The following is a 20,994-nucleotide window of genomic DNA, read 5'->3' as shown; positions in this document are numbered from 1 at the left end:
CCATGATATTTGAAGCATCGACTTTCCAAACGGCGATTTTTCGCACCGAACGTATTTTCTTGAGTTAAAGTGTTGCATTTCAATCACCTACTTTCGATTGGCCAGTATTACACCGTTCGCTTGTTCGTGATTTCATGTGATAACATTTCATTCGACAACTTTTCAAACGTTAGTTTTTGGCTCTGCTTACGTATATGTCAGTTGATATACTATTTTTTAATTTTCATACTTTCCATAGTCAGTTTTGTACATCATTCGCATTTACGCATGTAAAGTGTAGATATTCCACTCGACAAGTTTTAAACGGTAGTTGTTCGCACATTTATTGTTTTATTGTTAAATTGTAACTGTTGGCGCCGATTTAATATTGAGGGGCGGGGGGGTGAATGTCAACTTTACGACTGTATGACACTTACTTAGGCCTAGGCCTACGTTACACACACAGGGAGATGTAAACTAATTTATAAATTTATTTTACATCTCCCTGGTTACACACATTATCACAAACTTAAATAATGAAAAAAAAACAGAATGAAATAATATAATTTAGCTTGTGGGCCTGTTACAATTAACATGTCCATTGTTCCTAAAATGTTCTCATCTTACGGTTGTGGTTGTGGTTGATTTAATATTACACACTACGGAAAAAAAAACCCTTTTTTGAGAGAGTGTAATTTCCGGACATGTAGAGATACCATATTTAAAAATGTGTACTGTTCACATTCAGTACCGAACACCTCCCCCCCCCCCCCAATATAAAATCGGCGCCAACAGTTACAATTTAACAATAAAAAAAAAACTACCGTTTTAAAACTTGTCGAGTGGAATATCTACACTTTACATGCGTAAATGCGAATGATGTACAAAACTGATGTATGGAAAGTATGAAAATTAAAAAATAGTATATCAATTGATATATACGTAAGCGGAGCCAAAAGCTAACGTTTGAAAAGTTGTCGAATGAAATGTTATCACATGAAATCACGAACAAGCGAACGGTGTGTAATACTGGCCAATCGAAAGTAGGTGATTGAAATGCAACCACTTTAACTCAAGAAAATACGTTCGGTGCGAAAAATCGCCGTTTGGAAAGTCGATGCTTCAAATATCATGGTTTGAAATCACGAACAAGCGAACGGTGTGTAATACTGGCCAATCAAAAGTAAGTGATTGAAATGCAACCACTTTAACTCAAGAAAATACGTTCGGTGCGAAAAATCGCTGTTTGGAAAGTCGATGCTTCAAATATCATGGTTTGAACTCACGAACGGGCGTATCGTGTGCAAAACAGTTGTTTAAACTGTTGAACAGACGAACGGGGTATAAAACAGGCAATGTATTAGAATTAGAATTCGATGAACTATAATTAAGATGCTTTGTTTGAAATGTTCATGAACTACATGAAATGTTGATAAATGAGTTGGCTAATATATACTTGTATTAACGTTAGATTAATTCAATTATTGCTGCCTGGGCTCAACATTCTTTAGATGGTTTGTGTTATGGGTAGTTTGTTCGGCGTACTGTCGTTTGGGCTAGTGGTAGATGGTCACACATTGTATTGGATGGTGTAGATACTAGGTGAATGGTTTAAGTTTTCATTGAACTGCATGAGATAATATTGGATGGTTTGAATTTTGTACGAATTAATTATTGGTGGATGGTATGTATTATGTATTTTTGGCGGGTTTGGCTTTCCATAACTGTGCTCCTCACTGGCGCCAAATTATGTCCACTTGAGCACAGTGTATTTACATACGAAAAGATAATAAAATTAGTGACTTATTTCTATTTTATATCACTGTGCTCCACCGGTGCTAAATTTGGTCCACTGGAGCAGTTACCGTAGTACTATTTCTAATTCGGAAGTAAATAAAGGCATAAATGGCGCTCCGTAGAAGTAAATAGTGAAGTTGAGAATGCTCGATCGTCGAAATGACGCTCTGAATATGCCTCGTATGATGTGACGTGGTGGGAACTTCTTTCATTCGTTGTTTTTGTTTTATCACGATGTGATTTAGTTCATTACCGTAAATCAGTAAACAAATATAGGTAATTATACAGTACGTATATATGACGGTGGATATGACAGCCCGACTCACTCATGTGTGGAAGGTAGGCCTAGGCTAGGCCTCTTTCTTGGCTGTGCTGTGTGGAATAGGTGGTGTAGGTAGGGAGTACTAGCTAGGCTAGGCCTAGTAGTAGTAGGTGGGGAGGTGGTGTCCAAGCCATTTGATTGCAGTGGAAAATATTGGGGAAATTCTCTTTTGTATGTCTTTGTTTGCTGGGAGTGTGATTTAGGCCTACCTAGATAACCTATCCTAGGCCTAGCTAGGCTAGTTGTGTAGTCCTGGAGTAAATTAAGTCTTCCTTGCTTGCTTGGATTGGATGTATATTTGTGTAGATATTTACGGTTAATTAATATTTAATACCAACCAACAATAGTCCAATACTATAATATATTAATAGGCCTAGGTAGTGGCCTTTTATATATAGTTATTTCACATTACGTTTGTTAATTAAACCGTAAATATTGTTAATATTTTTCTTGGTTTTACTTTCAGGTAATGGTTTGATGTCCTCAATAAATTGTTTTCACTCCGACTGTGCATTCATTCAGTAGAGTGCACAATATGTAACAACCTAATGTGATTGAGTTGTCAGTAAATTAAAAACAAAAGTTTTTGATCTCATTTCAATCTCACTAAAAAGTCTACTTATCAGCTTTTAGTACAATTACTTTTAGTAGAAATTATGGGCGAGTCGTGCTGTAGAGACATCCTACGAAAGTTAGTTTACAAACTCTTTGACCTGTTTGTGATTTTGTTCATTATTACGCCAGCTTGCGTATTTACATGGAGAGGAACATGGATTTTAATGGACTCTTACTTGCTTTCTTCAACCCCAAAATATAGTTATTGGATTTCCTATACAGCTGGTATAGCATATTGTATTTGTTGTCATTTTTTTCAAGATGTGTTAAATCGTATAAGAATGAAACTTAGAAAATATCAAATTGTTAACGTATTTCTAACACGCTTGTATTATTATGCTGCGGCAATTTTTGGAATAAACGTCTGGCGGGGAGCTTGGGGCTTGTTGGATATATATTTAGGGAAAGGCATTGAGAAAGCGGTGATATCAAGTTTAGTGGGATTTGCAGTGCTAATACCGTTGCGTGGTATAACCAATTTATCTTTTCCTCCTTCATTTTTGTCGTTTGATTGGCAAGAGAATCAGTTTGATCTTTTCCATACGCGTTTTGAAAGGAAGGAGGGCGACGCAAGCTTTGTGGACGATCTTAAACATATTGGTGATGTTCTATTCTCGTATTTATTACTTATTCTGGCTGATATTACGATCTGGAGAAGTTTATGGGAATGTATCGATGCGCTTCTTGACCCCAACGACCCCGTAATGACTGGCTTTGTATCCGCATCGTATGGGTATTTAATGTTCCTTTTTTTATTTGTACTGAATCCATTTGTTCAGCGAGCTGCTGCCAAACTGTCCAGATTTTGGTTGTTGAGATTATTATTTTTGCAATTCTATGCATTTATTAAATTTACTGCTATTAACAGTATGTGGAGAGGCGTATGGTATATACTCGACACCCACGTGTTCCCTCATAATGAACATTATCGCGGCATTGTTGCGCATGTAGTCGGCGTCTCTGTGCTGATTATTATGGGAACCATGAGGTCTGTTGGTGAGGTCGTGTTCAGTATAGACGGAGTCGACGAATTTGAACCAGTCTCGTATCTTTCACATTTGGTAAGTTTAAATGTTAAAATGATACATTTAAAACACTATACAGATTACACTACAACAGTACAAAATGCATGCATACTTTAGGTTGCAATATGGCAAATATTTGGTGTACAGTATAATACAGGTAATTTATTAATTAAATTAATTATTATTTATTATTAATTATTTTAGTTTTTATTGTTAACTTATTTTAGCGCAAGATTTGCAGCAATGGTCAATACTCATTGGTATCTACAAAAGATAGGCATGACCAAGAGGCGAGTCAGATTGCACAGGATAGTGAGGTAATAACAAACGCATACCATTTTTGGAATTCTGATATTTTAGCAGATTTTCTTGCTTTTACAAAGGCCGGGATTCTAATTAAAAACTGTATTCTTTTTCCACTTTTTACAGAATGTTAAGAATATTTTTAATTATAAATTCATAGGGATCCTTCCATAAATGGCCTGATTCTAATAATAATATAAAAATACAAAGAACGATACTATTTAAAATCAGTATGGTAGTTATTTATGTTTATGATTTGTTTACTCAAAATAAAACTGTTAAATCATTGTGATCGATCGTGGTTTGTACACCATTATGGAAAAGTTTAATGAGTTATTAGACATTCTGTTATTTATTTACAGTAGTTTGAAAATCATTATAAAAAATACATAAATACTGATAAAGGTCTCAAAACCTTTTGTGTTATTTTTAGGGTTGTTTATTTATTGATGAAATCATTATAAAAAATACATACTGATGAAAGTCTTTTTATGTTCTTTTTTTGTGTGTTAATATTGACAATTTACTTCTTGCATGTGTTAAGAAAAGAAAGTCTGTTGTGATATTTGTCAACAACAATGAAGTATGAAACACTGAAGCATGCATGTAGACAAGTACTTTACATAAGGTGTTAATCTTTTTTCTTTGTTTTTACTTTCAGGTTGATGATAATAATGCCATTAACAATAATGAGGTTAATGCTTGATACTCAACTAGCACTACTAAAAACATTTACATTTTTATAATATACAATACAATAATGTTTTAATTCCAACAATCATTGAGGTATACCCCCATGCTGATGCTGATGCCCCTGGTTTAGGAAACTTAAGTGGCCCTCCAAGTTTCAATGCTGGAGGGCTAGGGTGGCCTATTTTTTCCTCTGGGCATTTCTCAGCCCCCCTTAAGCTCCGGGGCCCCTGGGTTTATCCACTGAGCCCCCCTCATAGCCGTTATGCCACTGCATCCATGCAGCAACATACTTTATATTGACATAACATGAAATATAGTTACATATTTCTTCAACAAATCGAACGTTGCGAGAAAAGGAGGATGAGATTTGATATTGTATACCATAATCAAAAGGTCTACTCATTAGGACACCTATCATTCAGCATGCTATATGGTAGTAGTTCTACGTAATTGTCAAATTATTTAAACATTTTATTGCCAAAACGCTGAAATACCTGTACATCTCGTATCTCATTATGTATATTATGTAAATAATAGTAATTTTTACTGGTACGGTATGATTGTACCAGTAAATGTAATATCAGGCCACACATCTACATTAATCTGTACCAAAATGTTGTTAAATATAATTTTTTGCTGATAGATAGGTCTTAATGTAATTATTACTATGATTACATTTAAAAAGATAAGTAAACTCAGGCTAAATTGAATTGTAATTTTAATTCTTGCCAAATCAAATTGTTGTATAAAACAATGGCAAATCTATACTTCCGCCCAGTTCACTACAAACAACTTTCATTTTTATTCTATTATATTTAAATTTTGAGTTATTGTTTTATTGGTTGTACACTGTCATTTTAGTACAATGATTTCCTTTGTACTATGAATAAGTATTTTTAAATACTTATTAATAATTTCAATCATGGTATAATCATGGTATAAGTTATTTAAATAACTTATACCAGAGAATGGGCCTTCTTTTGAAAGGTGAACATGTTTTGAAAGGAATAACTACCATCCAATCCAAACTTTGTGTATCCACTTTTGATAAAAATAACATAAATGATACATTTAGTTCATAGCCCGTTGTATACGGTAGATGAACTTGATACAATTACCATGTTTCAAAATTAGCAGTTATTTTAAAATGTTCAATACAGTCTACAAAACTATTAATCTTTAAACATATGTTTGTGTTGATAAAATTATTAATTTTTGGTTTATGCATTAAGGTTGAATCACACCAACAACAATTTTACATTGGATTGATTACTGACAGGAAGTAAAAGGCTTAAAACACCATGTACATAAGAAGCTGTATGAATATCACACAGCAGAGTGTCATGATTATTGATTATTGATTTCCAATTATTGGATACAAATTAACTCGCAATCAGGGAAGAGTGTAATTTCACTCTTTCATGCTCATAATAAACTATAACATAATTAGGGAGTCACAATTGCAACCATCAGCAAAATAGTTAGTTAGTTTCAGCGGGAATTCATGGTTTTAGCTTGATAAAACTAACTGGTTAAAGGTCTATCTAGACTATCAAACTTTATGTGACAAAAACATTTGATGTGCCATGATACCATATTTGGGCATGTCACACTTTTTTTTTTCAAAATAGTTTGACAGTGTAGACAGAACTTTACTTTTGTCACATAAAGTTTGTTAGTGTAGACAGAGCTAATCAAAACCAGACAAAAATGTTTTCACTTTCAGTATTATTATTATTTCAAGGTTAAAACGTTTTTATTTTGTCCATATTTTGTTAGCTTTCACATTGTTATGTTTCACACATGTGACATTTCCTTTAAAACTCTTCAGCAGCTTAAATTTAATAGTTTTGTTTTTTTTGTGATGATACGATTATACTGTTAGGAGGTGATGTTGACCGGTAAAAGATAGGGAAATGATCAGCTGATGTTGATGTGTTTAATTGTATTGTGATGTATATTATGGATAGCAATAAATATTACAAACAAACAATGCATTACAAAATAACTAATAAATGCATTGTTTATGTTCAATTAACAGAATAACTTCAACAATATGTCATGATTCAAAATCAACCTTTATTGGATCAAAATTTTGTTAGCAGCAAGAATTTAATGTAGAAAGTTATAGTTGTCTTTTGTGCTAACATGTATTCATCTATGGTTAGTGACCAAATTTGAACTTTTCTTTATACAATGCAAAACAGTTAGTTTATGTATAATTTATGTAAATACATATGGTGCAACCATTTTTTTATCCAACTTAAGCTAATTTGTATAATATTAATCGCAATCGCAGCTAACTGTATATTACTTATAAAACAGCAATAATGCAAATAATTGTTTATAATACTCTCTGTAACTTTATACTTTACACTGTATACATTGTTATTTTAATAATTTTATGTGACTTGAGTATATAACTCATGTACAGCTATTGTATGCTATTAAACACTGCATGTATAGTGTCTTAAAAAATATAATCTATTTTTGTATAAAACTTGACTGTAGGCCTAGGTATAAAACTGATTGAAAACGGGTTTTGTTTATAGAAAATTAAAGACATGAAATGTTTATATTGTTGTCATTGTTATTTTGTTGTAGTTTATTGTGCATTTTATTCTTTAAGTTATGTTATTATTTTGTTCATTTTAGCAACATTAAAAATGATAAAAAAAAGAAACGGGTAAGTTCAACCAAAAACTTATCAGCTGGCAGCAGCGCATGAAGAATATGATTTAGTAACCAGTTATGTCAAAAAATAAAAGGGTCGAAAATTGGTCATTTTTGGTCATATATTGCGTTATCATCATCTTATAGAATCATAGTAACCAGTTATGTCAAAAAATAAAAGGGTCGAAAATTGGTCATTTTTCGAAAATTCCCTGTTGCATCAGTTAAGCTATGTATTTTTTTTCCTTTTCGGCCTTCCATAGGACAAATGTACAGATTGATGGCGCTGTTTAATATTTTCTTTTTTGCGAAACAACATGTCTGGTCACAGTCACGGAGGAGGAGGTGGCCATGGGAGTTGTGCTGATGAACACTCGCATGATGATGGTCCAGAAAGAGGAATGCAATTTACTTTGTTTACAAAAATTGATAAAGATAATGTAGAATGTCTAAATGAAGTAGATGATGGGTCGGGGAAATTAGTATTCAAACCCTGGAATGAGCGACTGAACAAAGAAAAGGTAGGTAGTCCGGCCGGCCTACCACATTCGTTCCCTTCCAGCCTGGCCGGTCGATCCCCCTGCTGCCTGGACTAGCCTAGGCCTATACTAACTGATAATGGCCTAGCTAGGGACTGTAATGTTTAGTACTGTATTACTGTAACTACTGTAGTAGTATAGTAACACCTAGGCTAGGTCACATAGCATGGGATAGGCAGGCCCTAGCCACATCATGCATCAAGTAACTAATTTAATTACAAACACAGCTTATTTATAATAATAATATTAATATAATAATAATAATAAATATTGATGATATATTTACAACCGAACATATATGTGTAGACTAGTAGTAGTAGTACATGGTGCAGAATTACAGTATTTAGTAGCGCAAGCCTATCTGGCATAAAAGAAAAAGCAATCAAAAGTTTTCTGTTGCTTCATTAAAACATTTTATTTTCTCCAAAATTTAGTTTGTTGAAAGTGATGCCGATGAGGAGCTACTTTTTAACATTCCGTAAGTTAAAATTACTGAAACACATTGTTGATTTTATGACACTGATGTAGGTAAATTGAGGATGAGTAGAATAGATTTTTTTTTTTTTTTAACCATATTTAATGAGGGTGATCCATCCAGCTATTGCTGATCATCAGGGACCCTCAGAGGTTCACAAGACAAACATATACACAAGATGCTCTACATAAACAAAGTCTTATTTCAAGTTTTTGGGAGTGGAGTAATTTGGTCCTTAGAAAAAATCCTGACATGTGACGGGACTTGAACCCAGGACCCTTGGAGTGGTAGCCAAGCATCATAACCACCAAGCCACAACTCCACTAATTGATTGATTGAACATGTCATGCATCATTTCATCTAAGAACCAATACAAAAATTAAGCCAATGAAACTGTTGACAGGACAATATAGTAGATGATTTGTCTAATAACAATTTTAACTTTTATTCAGATTCACAGGTCATGTAAAATTGAAAGGAATTGTTGTGATTGGAGGAGAAGAAGATTATCATCCGTCTCAAATGAGACTGTGAGTATTAAAACACATCAAAATATTGATTATTATTTAATAAATAATAATATTAAATAATACTGGCAATAAGAATATTATAGTCAGTACTAGAAGGTATATGTGAGCAGATATGAGCAATAGCAACAAAAGTAAATAAGTTTTATTGTTAAGTGTCATTCTTTGAAATCTTGAATTCTTAGAACATCAAAATACCTGTACACTACAGTTAATTAAATGCAACATTTCAATTCTGTATTTTTAGATTTAAGAATCGACCTCACATGACCTTTGATGATGCAAGGGCCGAGCCTGATCAAGTGTTTGAGATGCAGAGAGACAGCGCAGGTGATCTGGAATATTCTACTAAGTAAGTAAACTTAAAACAGCTAAGTAAAAACTGATTTACTATTATTTTATTTTTTTGCAGTCTAAATCTCTGTCTACACTATCAAACGTGATGTTCCCATATATGGATGCGATGATGTCATATCATTACCATATTTGGACACATCACATTTCTTTGTCAGTTGTTTGATAGTGTAGACCGAGCTTAAGTCTAATCTGGCATTGTGTTTTATCCTACTCGCATAGGTCATCCCTCACTCTGTACTCGACAAAAGGCCAAACTATATTTTATACACAATTATAAAACATTTATTCTACAAAATGTATTAATATGAACATTTTAAACATTATTTTAGAATTGCAAGATTCAGTGGAGTACACACACTATCAATTCATTTCTCCAAGAACTTTGGTGAAGACTCAACCAAGATATACTACATTGGCTTACGAGGCGAGTTTTCACCTGCTCCAAGGCAAGAAGTATTGTTAGTGTCGTACGAGGCCTTCCCTAACCCAGCTGATCATAAACATAGTCTACAAGATCAAGCAAGGCATGAAATCCAATGAGATGGGCTAAAATGTTTAGGTTGGACATGGATGATGTGAAGAGTGTCATTTTGTAAATTTTAAACACCCTGGTTTCAAATAGAAAAATATTTATTTATTTTTATTATTTTATTAGCATTTGGCTTATTTGAATGAATACAGATTCTTGATAAAATGTTTAGGTTGGACATGGATGTGACGATTGCATTTATTTCAAATAGAAAATACTTTGGCTTATTTTGTTTGCATTTGGCAGTGTATTCTCTGTTAAGAACAAAGAATTTACAATTTATCATTCGAATATAAAAAGCACAAAGATTTTGAATTGAATATGGCAATTACGATTGTTCAAAGATTGGCTTGATGCAGCTTGTTGTTGTTGTTGTTGTTGTAATACCAGGGAAGAGTATAATTTCACTTTTCCTGGTGTTATAAATACTAGAATAATAACAAAATCAATGGATTGAAATAAACTGTGATTTTATTTAACAGAGAACTGTCTTTTTAATTAATATATTTCTGCTCACCAAGACTGCATCCTTCTCAGGACTTATAATACTCTAATAAACCTTCATCAGTTGGTTTCAAAACAGTCTTATCTTTCAAATTCACAACCCAACCTGGCTGAAGTCCATAAAATATCTGCCTAGGGTCTTTACGCATTGATAGCATTTGATATCGATTATCTTTTGATAAATCTGGGAGCTCGTAGCCAAACTTTTGCGCCAAATCAAACCTTGCTTTACGAACCTTTTCTGGATCCGATAAATATCCACGGTTTTCTGGGTTTGTGTAAAAATCAACGAGATCTTTAGGTGGTAATGAACGCCGCATAATTGGTAGTCCGCGTTGGAAGAAGATAAGCGGGTGTGCAAGCGCTTCCACGCTCTGGAGGTCGTAGAAACCTAACGTGATGACGCCAGAATTGCGTTCAACTGCTGCAATCACGTCTTCTGTTGCCCATTGAACCTCGATATTTAGTTGAGCTTGGAATTCATCTTTACCCTAAAGACATTGAATTTATTATCAAATATGTTCTCTTTTTGTTTCTTAAATGTTTGCACTAACACCCCAGTAAGTAATAGAAGCACTAACATAAGAAGGAAGAGGACTGTCATGGCCCTGCCAAATGGCAGATGACAAGCTAGGTAGACATTTAGTAATGTAACATTAACCACTTATTCATCAGGTCTCTTAAGTAAACTTTTAAGCAATAATGTTTGCATTCAAAGAGATGCATTCTTGCAAAAAGTTTTCCATTTCCTAATACAATATATACTTTAATCCCTACAAATATATACTTACTGTAATACATATTGGCGATACAAAAAACAAACTGTTTTAAAGCAAAAAAATGTGTTGTGCCCGTATCACCGTATCTATCTACAGATTGGTTGTCATATAAAGTTTGATGATAGTGTAGACAGAGCTTAAAATTTGACACACTCTTCTATGAACCATTCAGTGGAAATGTCTTAATCAACCACTTTGATTCTGGCATTAATAGCTTGTACAGTGTAAACACAGTATAATACAGTGTAAATTTATTTTATCACTTAAAACCAAGGAATTAAATGACACCGTTGAACTTACCTCACTAACAAGTTGGACACCATAATGCTTCTTAATGATATCAATTGTGACAGCTCTAGCGTTGACCAATGATGTAAGATCAACAGGTTCCTCAGGGTTGAGACGACCCATGTCAACCAAATACTGCAACATGTGTAATGATACTGGTAAATACTGCCTCCTCAAACTGAAATTGAGTTTGCAAATGTTTTGTTAAAAATCATTATTTTATTGTCTAAAGCTCTGTCTACCCAATCAACCTTTATTTGACAAACATAGTGTAGACAGAACTTTAAAGTTGACTTGTGAATGTGAGGTACTAGTTTCTGGTAGGCCTAGTTTTTTAGGTTTATAGATTAGTTTCGTTTGGGGTTTCACAATGCCATGAGCACTTTGCGTCTCCTATTTGATCTGCTGTTTGGGAGTTAATTTCAAAGAAATAAGTATTACATAATTCTTTGAAATGTTTAGTTTTAGATAAGACATACTGGTGGCCAGCATAGTAAGGCTCTTTAGGAACACTCAGGTAAAACGGTGACTGTCCTCCTTCATAACCAAGTCTTGGCGGTATACCACGCTGTCGCTGTCCTTTGTGACCACGCCCACTACGCTTCCCTCTTGTTTGGCCTCGTCCTCGTCTTTTTTCCTTTTTAGAAAAATATATTATGTAATAAATAAATATGACAAGATTGAGGTAGGGCCTACTAGTCTAGGCTAGCTAGTAATATATATTAGATGCTAGAGGGCCTCCTAGTACTAGTAGTAAGCCTTACCATACTCTAGGCCCAGCCAAGCTAGGCCTAGGCCCTAGTAGAAGTAGGAAAGGTCAGCTGGCCGCCCGGTCGCCGGCCGGGCAGCTAATAATAAGCCTACCTCCTCCTTATTCTTCTTTCATTCCTGATAAATGATTAGATAACATTACAATCCAATAATACGTACTTGTTTACGTGCTCCAGGGTTGTCTTTGACATTGTCTATCCTGATTCTAGGCATATTTCGCACGATTTCCAACCCACGTTTTATAACGCCGTTCCCGTAAGTCGCCATTTTTTTGTTATGATAAGCGCCCCCATCGACAGCAAACAAATCTTTACGCGCCATTTGTGTCTAATAAATAATATATCTACAACAAAACTAAATGAATAATACAACATTATTAGGAGGTACCGTATATGAAAAGAAATAAATTAAGTAATCCTGTTTCTTAGATTAGAAATTAGATTAAATTAAATCTAAATCAAGAATTAAACATTTTCGTTTTATAAACTTGCGGGTCAAGAAGAAGTTTTTAGTTAAAAGTTATATAAAAAACTGTATATCGCCCTCTACATTCATAAATGTATTAAATACAAACAGCTGATTTGCAATAGGCCTCCTCCTCCTCATAATATTATACCATAGGCTTAATGATTAATATTGTCTAAACCTTTCTTCTATCTGATTACCATTACAGTGGATATGATTATTTGTGAAGATGAATTTTGGAATAATGCCACAGCATTGTTATCCGGGGATAACATTGTTTTGGCATATTTTACCAAACATATTAATGGTTTCTGTTTAGTAAATAAAAACTTAAAGATGTATTGTACCTCTAAAAAAAAAATTCTTAACAATTTTTTTGTTGAATACTCCATTTTAATGTACCATAATAGTTATCCACTTTGACCAAAAATTGGACCAAAAAAAGTGTATTTACCTGAAAAAAAAACGTGATTTAAAGCAAACAAAAAATAGTCAAATTGGCTGCCAGCCAATGGATTTTTTGTTGAATTTAACCATTTATTTTGTCATTTTATAAGTGAAAACATATTTTTTTTTCGTTTTTTTTTCTATGGAAGTGATTAACCTTATTAAAACTATAAAATAATATATTCAAAGTCTGATTTAATTAATTTTCATTTTTCACGTTTTTGGGGGACAATACATCTTTAATGAAAAAAGGATCAGTATATATATATATTTTAAGTTTATTTAAACAAGTAAGTTAACATCTTCTAACATAACATCAATCATTACGATTTAAAAATAATTCAAAATTTCCGCCGTGTTTTCTATTTTTATATTGAAGGATAGAATACTCTTTCTTGGAATCATTAGGCGCGCCTAAACTGTTTTTAGTAACGGTTACGTTTCTCTCTCCGGGATAATTTGCAACACAGGAGGGCAATTTTGAATATTATTCAAGAAAAAAAAATAAAAGAAAGACGTTTATGTGGAAGGATGCAATTCCTAACTAGTTTTGTTATTAAGTTTGAGGATATCTGACGCGTTTCAAATGGAAACATTGGACTGAGACCGGGCAGAAAACTTCAGGCGTTTTAACGTTGATGATGACGTGTTGACGTACTTGAATATTGTTGTTTTTAAAAATCCTAAATTAAGCTTTCGAAAAAACATGAGCCCTGTTTTAATCCTTTATCGATTAAGCCTATTGTGGAAGGAATAAACAAAGAACACACTTGTGCTTTCGGCGGATCTGGAGAATTTGACTTTTAATTCTGGGCCAAGCTTAACAAGTTGTGAAAACATGGTAGTACGACTTGTGTAATTACAAAATGAAGTATAGTACCATAATTCCCTGTTTATGCATTGTTATAACAATTTGTAAGTCAATAAACCAACATATAACTCTGTATTTCTGTTTACTCTACAATTTGTATATCTAGAATAACCATTTTTTTCTATTATTGGTTTTGGCTTGCTGCAAAAAAAAAAAACAGAACAGAAGTAAGGAATGTTTTCTTTGCAATATCTTAATCATAAGAGATATTTAAAATCCCAGATAAATGATTTGATTGTGTGATTATAGTCAGTCACAGTACTAAAAGTATAGACATTTTTTACTTTATGTTATAGAACAACTGATTGATAATTTGTTACAACTTTCTATATATATAAAAATTGTGTTGGTGTTAATTTTAAGAGCAATTTTTATATTTGAAAATTTTGCTCTTGGTTATGCGCATTTGTTATCTTACCAAATATAGGCAATAGGTAATACTTGACCTAATTTAATTCAATGAATATTAATTTAATATAAAACAATTGAAAACTATTATATTTAGAAAAAAGAAGTGTTGTTGTGATGATGATGGAAGCATACTGCTGAATTGCAAACGTGGTTTCGATTGGTTGAAATTGAGCACATCACCCTTAGGAAGACGTCTATACCTGGGCATTGATTCCTAAACTACTCAAGTCTGTTATGTTATATAACTAAATATCTATTTGAGAAGTTGTTACCATTACTTTGGAATCAAACACCTCAATCTTTTTACCATCAGTCGCTTACAGGTTGTGTCGTTTGGTGAATATACAAGGTAGAGCAGACGATATATTGAATCTATGAATGGATACAACAGCGGACAATTATATTTCACAGGTCTGATGATACAGAAAATACAGAAAACAAAGCGACATACAGTGAAACTACTTATAATTTGCTATTTCTTCTTTAGAATCATCGTAAACATTATTATTGCACAGCCAACAAGAAGTGTTTTTATATATTATCTGTACAGAGTATTTTTCTCTCCCTTTGTAACATCATCTGTGTTTGGTAATTCGAAGGAGCAGTTTATAGCTGAGTAAATAAAGCGCCAACATCTGGAAAACTAAAGCTTTAAAAAACAGACCGGTAAGACTTGATTTTTACAATAAAAGTTACTGTTTTGGTTTATTGTCAGTGTTTAAATGTGATTAGTTATTTGTGTACCGTGTCGAACTCAGTAGGCTACCTACCGGCGGAGAGTGCGGTCAGCTCTCGCAGACCTTGCTTCCTCGTTAGCAGGCCACAGACGTGGTTAGATAATTTACCTGAATCGCGGCTAATTTCTGTACGTTTACTGGCGTGAAGTAATTATTAAATTAATTATTTTGCAATTAGCGTACATATTTTTAAGGTAGCCTGTAATTGCCTCGTGCGAACACCACAGGCAGATAATTGACATTTTTAATTGTCAAATGCGATTTTGGCTACAAAGGCATTCTTTATTCTTAATAGCTTATTGATATGTATTTATAATACACAATGTTAATTACCAAAACAGTTGTATAAAAACAGAAGTATAATAGCCACTAATTGTTATCATTCATGTACGGAGTACCGTAAGCACGAAGTATGAATGTTTTTATACAACGGGTTTTGAATTATTTAAGTAACAATAAGGAGAAACTAGGCCTACAGTTGGTCGATCATTTAACAATAGAAAGACCAACAGTGAACATAACATAATTGATTTCATCAATTAATATTAAAATATTATAATCACATTTAAAACAATTATAATTAGAAACATTAATGAATGAAAGCTCCACCACCATTGCATTTTTATGGTGTACAACATTTAAATTACAGAAATTTGTTTTTTTGTACACCAACAACAAAAACGTAGGGACCTACTATAACACTGTAAAATAGAGCACAATATAATTGCATTATGATATAAATACCAAAGTCTGTGTATAACTAAATAATCCCTAAATAGAATACAATAATAATTACATTATGAAACATAAAAGCATTTAAAAGTGTGTGTATAACGAAATAAGTAATCCCTTAATATTGTAATATTTGTTTAATCATCATTAATGTAACAGCATTGGAATTTGTACTTTGTCCATGGCATACCATCATCGGATTAACAAACATGCATCATTCAGCAATGTATTACGATTATACAGATATGTTTTACATAAACGTGATATAAAGAGAAATTATTTACAGATTTTTTTTGTTAGAACGGATTATGCAGTAATATTCAAATAGGAACACCCATAGGCTAAACAAACTCAAATACTAATTGAGTTTTGCCGCAACTTCTTCTAATCTACATACCGTCACCTAAAGTTACACTCATTAAAAGAAGCCTTACAACAGATTAATAATCATCCCGGCGGATACAGATTAATAATACATATTTAATTGAGGAAATATTCCGTTAAACTTGAGCATTTTGAATTTTTGAAAAAAAGTGACTAATCATGACGTAATCCGCGTTGACAGTTAAATTTGTGCGTAAGAAATGTATCTTAGCAACAAAGCACATGGCCCTCAGTATACGAACTTCGATACATCATCATTACAATAAGCGTGAAGGGGCATACATCAATCCGTTGGGTCTTTGTCCCGTTCAAGAACATTACTTTACACAACATCAATCAATTCGGGGATTTTTTTTCTTAAAAAAAAAGGGAAATAAATTGTAAGCAACTGCATTTGAGGTTAGGCAAACTTAAAACATTTATTTTATTCACCACTTTTAGCTTTGTTGTGCTGTCACTATTACGATGTCCACTAAACAAAGAAAAACAATAAGCCATAAGTGCATAACAGATAAGCAGATAAATATATATATATATATAAACTATCTTAACATGCTAAGGCACAGACAAAAAGTTTTATTTTTTAAAAGAATATTTTAATTTGTGAATTAATGATTGGAAGTTTTTTGCATAAGGTAAGATAATGAAAAACTTGAAAATTAATATTTTAAAGCTCTGTCTACACTATCAAACTTTATGTGACAAAAAAGTGTGAAGTGCCTAAATATGGTAGTGATATGCTTAAGTATGGTAGTGGTATGGCACCATTATGACTATATATATGCACATCACAGAAGAATGCACTAATTCCTTCCAAAATTTTGCTTAGGTTATTTTGAAACCTGACTTAAGCAAAATGATTTACTTACAACAAAGTTAATAAGATGATTCTTTATCTAAACTAAGAAAGTTTGATTAATCTAGGCACTGGATGCTATGATTTGAAGGCACGTTAATTACTACATGCCTAATGTGATACAGAATTAAGTACGTTTTGTTCTCTTATTTCATCAAATGAAATAAATTAACTGATTTTAAATATAATAACATATACGAAACACTTCTTTAAACATAATTTGTTTTTATACAATTGATAGTGCACTAAATATAACAATACGCATAATACAATAATTCGTTTTTGGAAAATATTACGTTTCTTGCTTTCTTTTCATTATTGATGTTCGGTCTCTTTGCCAAGAGCAAGCAAGATGTAATGAAATTCTGCCATCAACGGTAGCCAAAGGCTTAGCCTCCTAGCAACAGCACTGTGTGGGTTCAACGTAACTCCTATAACACTAATGTGAATACACATAAAAACATATCTTTTTGTTTAGAATACGTTGTTGTATAATTATTTTTGTATTAAATGTAGGCGTATATATTGGTTTGATTATTCAAAAGAAAATGTATTAAAAAAAAAATTGATTTTGAATTAAGTATAGCTTCCTTATGAACACATTTTTGTACGTGTTTAATAATAGGCGTACTATATTCAATGTAATTTCTTCTTTCTTTCTTTTACATTGTGTAGGCTACGCTTTGGAACTTCAATTCCTTATGGTAAAATATTCATTGAAACAAGATATCCAATCCGTCTCGACAATTATCAAATGTTTTTGTTTATTATATATTTCCATCCATTTAACAAAGTACAGTACAAAGGGTAAATAAAATAAAAATGCGTGATAAGCGATCAAAATAAGTAGGCCTACAAATTAGTTTTTAGTAATTACATGTTTTTAATTTTTCAAAATTATTTTCGTTCACAGATTGTTTAAATCTGGTCTTTCTTAGAGATCATGTCATTCCTGGCTATTGACTCTAACAGCTGGCCTGTAAGTTAATTTTAATTTTTTTTTCTATGTATCAGTGATTTTATAACAAGTTCGACAGACAACAGAACAGTTTTAATTTTTATTTAACATTTGTCAACTATTGAATTTTCAAACTTTGCTTCTTATTTCATTCTTGAAAGGAAATTCCAATAAGACTTTATAGAACATCAATTGATTAGGGCCTAAGTAAAGTCGCTTTGCACTTTTAAAAGAGCAAATATAAGATATAAAAGTATAATATAAAACTATTGGAATTTCCAAAATCGTGAATATTATTAATAAATCTGTTGATTCAATTGTATATATAAAATATTACTTTCGATTAAGTTAAGGTAAGTCCCGTAACGAAGGGAATGAGCTGCCAGAAACTTAGTATTTATGGACAAGGGTGGCCAGATCATTTCCACGCCTCTCAATAATTATACTTCCTATTATTTTTCCACACCAATGTACTCATTTAGGAGTTCAACACAGGTTGAGAGACCACTCGTCTACCGCAACTCCTCTACGTTTTCGTTATTCAACCTGTCGTATTTTAGTAACTAAAATACATTATGATTGTAAATGTTCATCTGGTTTGTAGCAGCGTATTTAAATTAATTAAATAATACCTTTATTAACGAACTACTAATTGGATTCAAAACTTAGATGGTTAGTTAAAAATAATGTATGTTTAGAAGTAGATATATATGTCACTTCATTACCACTAATAAGTGCTGGTGAAAGTATTACGAATTAATTAACAAATTACTATCCTTCAACCCATAGGTCATTCTAAATAATTTTCTATTTTGTATAATGTTAAAAATGATAAATTTAAATATATTTCAATACTATCGATTTATAGAGTTTAACCTACATGCACTCGCAAATAAATATATTTTTAAAGTTATGTATCTAATGGCCGCCCATAGACAGTAACATTTCTTTTATTTCTCCTCAAGGAAAACTTAGCATGACATTGACCCAATCAGAAATTCAGAAACGTTATGCAAATAAGAGTTTCCCATTTGATCATATCCGTGTGTATAGAATTATCGAAGCAATACGTCCGTTCGTCAATTTCTTTAACTGTTTATGCAAATTGTGTTTCACTTAAGAATATGTCGCCTATAGCTTAAGTTATCATATGAAGAAGTACCATCCGTAAATGATTGAATACTAATGCTGTTATCAGCAAGCATATTTCCTTCAACTATTACTTTGTATTCTGTACAGTCGTACATTTTTTCAAATAAATATTTAGTTGCCAAAAATCACTTCATGAAACTGAAAGAAGATTTTTTCTCTGATACATTATATGCAACAAGACGTGCTCCATTAAAAATAATTATGTATAATATATACCATCTTAAAAACACTATATTGTACCTACAGGAATTTTCTGTCGTTTTTGTTAAAGTTATACTCTGAAATGTGCTTGATTTTTCTTAACCGGAAAAGCATTTTCTAGTGTTTTAGGCATCAATTTCTGTATCCACTTTTAAAGATAGGCCTACTATATTTTAAGAGTTTACCATTTTATCCCTTTCCAATGTTTTAAGGATATCTATATTATTTTAAATCTAATAAACAATAATGTTTGGTGAAGACTCTGTATAATTTTGTTAAAGTTTACCTTTTATTTCCTTTTTCATAGTCATGGTATCTATAGACTATTAAGATTATTCGAATCAAATATGAACATTTTGACACATTTAACCAGTTGGCCTTTCATACCTAAATAAAAAGTTTTTGACTCAATTTACATGTTAAAATGTCGTCTGCTTGCGTAAGTTATCCATTCTTAATTGTTCACAATCTTCCACAAACAGAGAATTTCCGTTAGATTTAAAAACGATTAGCAAATAAAAAAGTAAAACAATTAAATGCAAGATATCTTTATATGTATTACTAATACAGTCATTAAAATTCAAATGAATAATTTACATATTACGTTTTTTGCTCATGTGAGTCACGACAAAAAAAGTATTCTTTTCCATCATTGTCATGCTGTAATACATCACCATCTATTTTGAATACATTAGTTGTGTTACAAATCCATATTAAGGGTAAATATGGTTGTTCCACAAAAACAACAAAAGAACCCCAGTAATTTCGAATTCGTTTCATTTTTATGAAAATTATTTTGGCGACAAAATTAAGTTATAAGCCTATTAGGAAGGGTAATAAAGTGTAGAAATTGCCGATGTACCCTTGAAAGTAAAGGCAGTGCCCCGTTTCATCTACATCATGAAATAACCCACAAATCAGAATTAGAACACATTTACATTCGATTACATGTGTGTCGTTATGACCTAGATACAACAATCACGTGACATTTTCCTAAATCTCTTATTATAAATAATGGAGTTTTACACAAACTCAAAGTAAGGAAAACGTAATTTACTAATCCAAACAGGTCGGGTCAGAAAAATAAAATTCTCTTTATAATAAAAAAAAGTGCAAACATCTTGGTTCTGAATTTGGAATATATTTTTAAATTATTGTTATTATCTTTTTCCTTATTCGATTATTTTCTCTCTAACTTAGTTTTCCACCACTGTCAGTCAACTGACCACATCTTTACATCATTTAACAACGTGAATTAGATAAATTGAGAGGAGTAGCCAAAATTCAAGATCTGACTAATGGTCTGTCATCGCATTTAGAAAATGTATTTTTTTTGCGCTTATGGACATGTCTATTATACCCAAACACTATTTTGAAGATGGCATCACTACATATATAAACAATGACAGTACATGTTTATGTTGTTAATGTTTATTTTTAGTTAGATAGATAGGCTAGGAGGCGTAGTAACATTTTGAGATCTGAACTAGACGTTAAACGGTTCTAAATTTGTTGACACTTTTCCTGTAGAATTTGAATTTGTAGAATTTGTTTACCTTTTTGTACAAAATAAACCAGTTGTGATAGTGCATGCTAGTCTTACT

The 20,994-nt window shown here is 32.2% G+C and overlaps 3 protein-coding genes and 2 long non-coding RNA genes across 5 annotated transcripts in view; 3 read left to right on the top strand and 2 right to left on the bottom strand.

The window, feature by feature from the left end:
- Positions 1-1,933: 1,933 nt before the first annotated feature.
- LOC140062146 (uncharacterized) lies at positions 1,934-4,835 on the top strand. Its single transcript, XR_011847463.1, has 4 exons — positions 1,934-2,052; positions 2,565-3,774; positions 3,966-4,055; positions 4,703-4,835. It is a non-coding gene; the product is annotated as an uncharacterized lncRNA (long non-coding RNA).
- Positions 4,836-7,581: 2,746 nt separating this feature from the next.
- Positions 7,582-10,201, top strand: LOC140062145 (PITH domain-containing protein 1-like). Its single transcript, XM_072108212.1, has 5 exons — positions 7,582-7,928; positions 8,381-8,424; positions 8,874-8,951; positions 9,196-9,300; positions 9,635-10,201. The coding sequence occupies exons 1-5, from the start codon at positions 7,725-7,727 to the stop codon at positions 9,843-9,845; spliced, it is 642 nt and encodes a 213-aa protein (XP_071964313.1). The 5' UTR covers positions 7,582-7,724; the 3' UTR covers positions 9,846-10,201.
- A 78-nt stretch (positions 10,202-10,279) lies between these two features.
- Positions 10,280-13,003, bottom strand: LOC140062143 (large ribosomal subunit protein uL15m-like). The gene is made up of 5 exons (XM_072108211.1): positions 12,989-13,003; positions 12,336-12,530; positions 11,885-12,042; positions 11,418-11,583; positions 10,280-10,829 (listed from the first exon to the last, which is right to left on the bottom strand). Exons 2-5 carry the CDS (start codon positions 12,495-12,497, stop codon positions 10,368-10,370), a joined length of 948 nt encoding a protein of 315 aa, XP_071964312.1. The 5' UTR covers positions 12,498-12,530; positions 12,989-13,003; the 3' UTR covers positions 10,280-10,367.
- Positions 13,004-13,080: 77 nt separating this feature from the next.
- Positions 13,081-20,994, bottom strand: part of LOC140062103 (uncharacterized) — a 48,036-nt gene continuing 40,122 nt past the window's right edge. The window contains exon 3 of the long non-coding RNA XR_011847458.1: positions 13,081-13,095. This is a non-coding gene — a long non-coding RNA (uncharacterized lncRNA). The remainder of the gene's footprint in view (positions 13,096-20,994) is intronic.
- The window catches only part of LOC140062098 (transcription factor AP-2-alpha-like), a 125,353-nt gene continuing 119,166 nt past the window's right edge, over positions 14,808-20,994 (top strand). Inside the window, exons 1-2 of the mRNA XM_072108149.1 lie at positions 14,808-15,036; positions 17,993-18,058. Coding sequence (XP_071964250.1) covers positions 18,023-18,058 — 36 coding nt within the window. The 5' untranslated portion in view covers positions 14,808-15,036; positions 17,993-18,022. The remainder of the gene's footprint in view (positions 15,037-17,992; positions 18,059-20,994) is intronic.

This window comes from Antedon mediterranea, chromosome 11 (genome assembly GCF_964355755.1).
Source record: "Antedon mediterranea chromosome 11, ecAntMedi1.1, whole genome shotgun sequence".
NCBI classification, from domain to species: domain Eukaryota; kingdom Metazoa; phylum Echinodermata; class Crinoidea; order Comatulida; family Antedonidae; genus Antedon; species Antedon mediterranea.
The sequence above is the reverse complement of the archived record's forward strand: the minus strand, read 5'-3'. Positions and strand labels throughout refer to the sequence as shown.

Excerpts from the sequence above, each read along its gene's own strand:
- LOC140062143 (XM_072108211.1), bottom strand. The coding sequence starts at position 12,497 with ATGGCGCGTAAAGATTTGTTTGCTGTCGATGGGGGCGCTTATCATAAC. Across the intron at positions 12,043-12,335 it reads ACCCTGGAGCACGTAAACAA|GAAAAAAGACGAGGACGAGG; the intron begins GTACGTATTATT and ends TTTTCTAAAAAG. Across the intron at positions 10,830-11,417 it reads GTGTCCAACTTGTTAGTGAG|GGTAAAGATGAATTCCAAGC; the intron begins GTAAGTTCAACG and ends CAATGTCTTTAG.
- LOC140062145 (XM_072108212.1), top strand. The coding sequence starts at position 7,725 with ATGTCTGGTCACAGTCACGGAGGAGGAGGTGGCCATGGGAGTTGTGCT. Across the intron at positions 7,929-8,380 it reads AGCGACTGAACAAAGAAAAG|TTTGTTGAAAGTGATGCCGA; the intron begins GTAGGTAGTCCG and ends TCCAAAATTTAG. Across the intron at positions 8,952-9,195 it reads CATCCGTCTCAAATGAGACT|ATTTAAGAATCGACCTCACA; the intron begins GTGAGTATTAAA and ends CTGTATTTTTAG.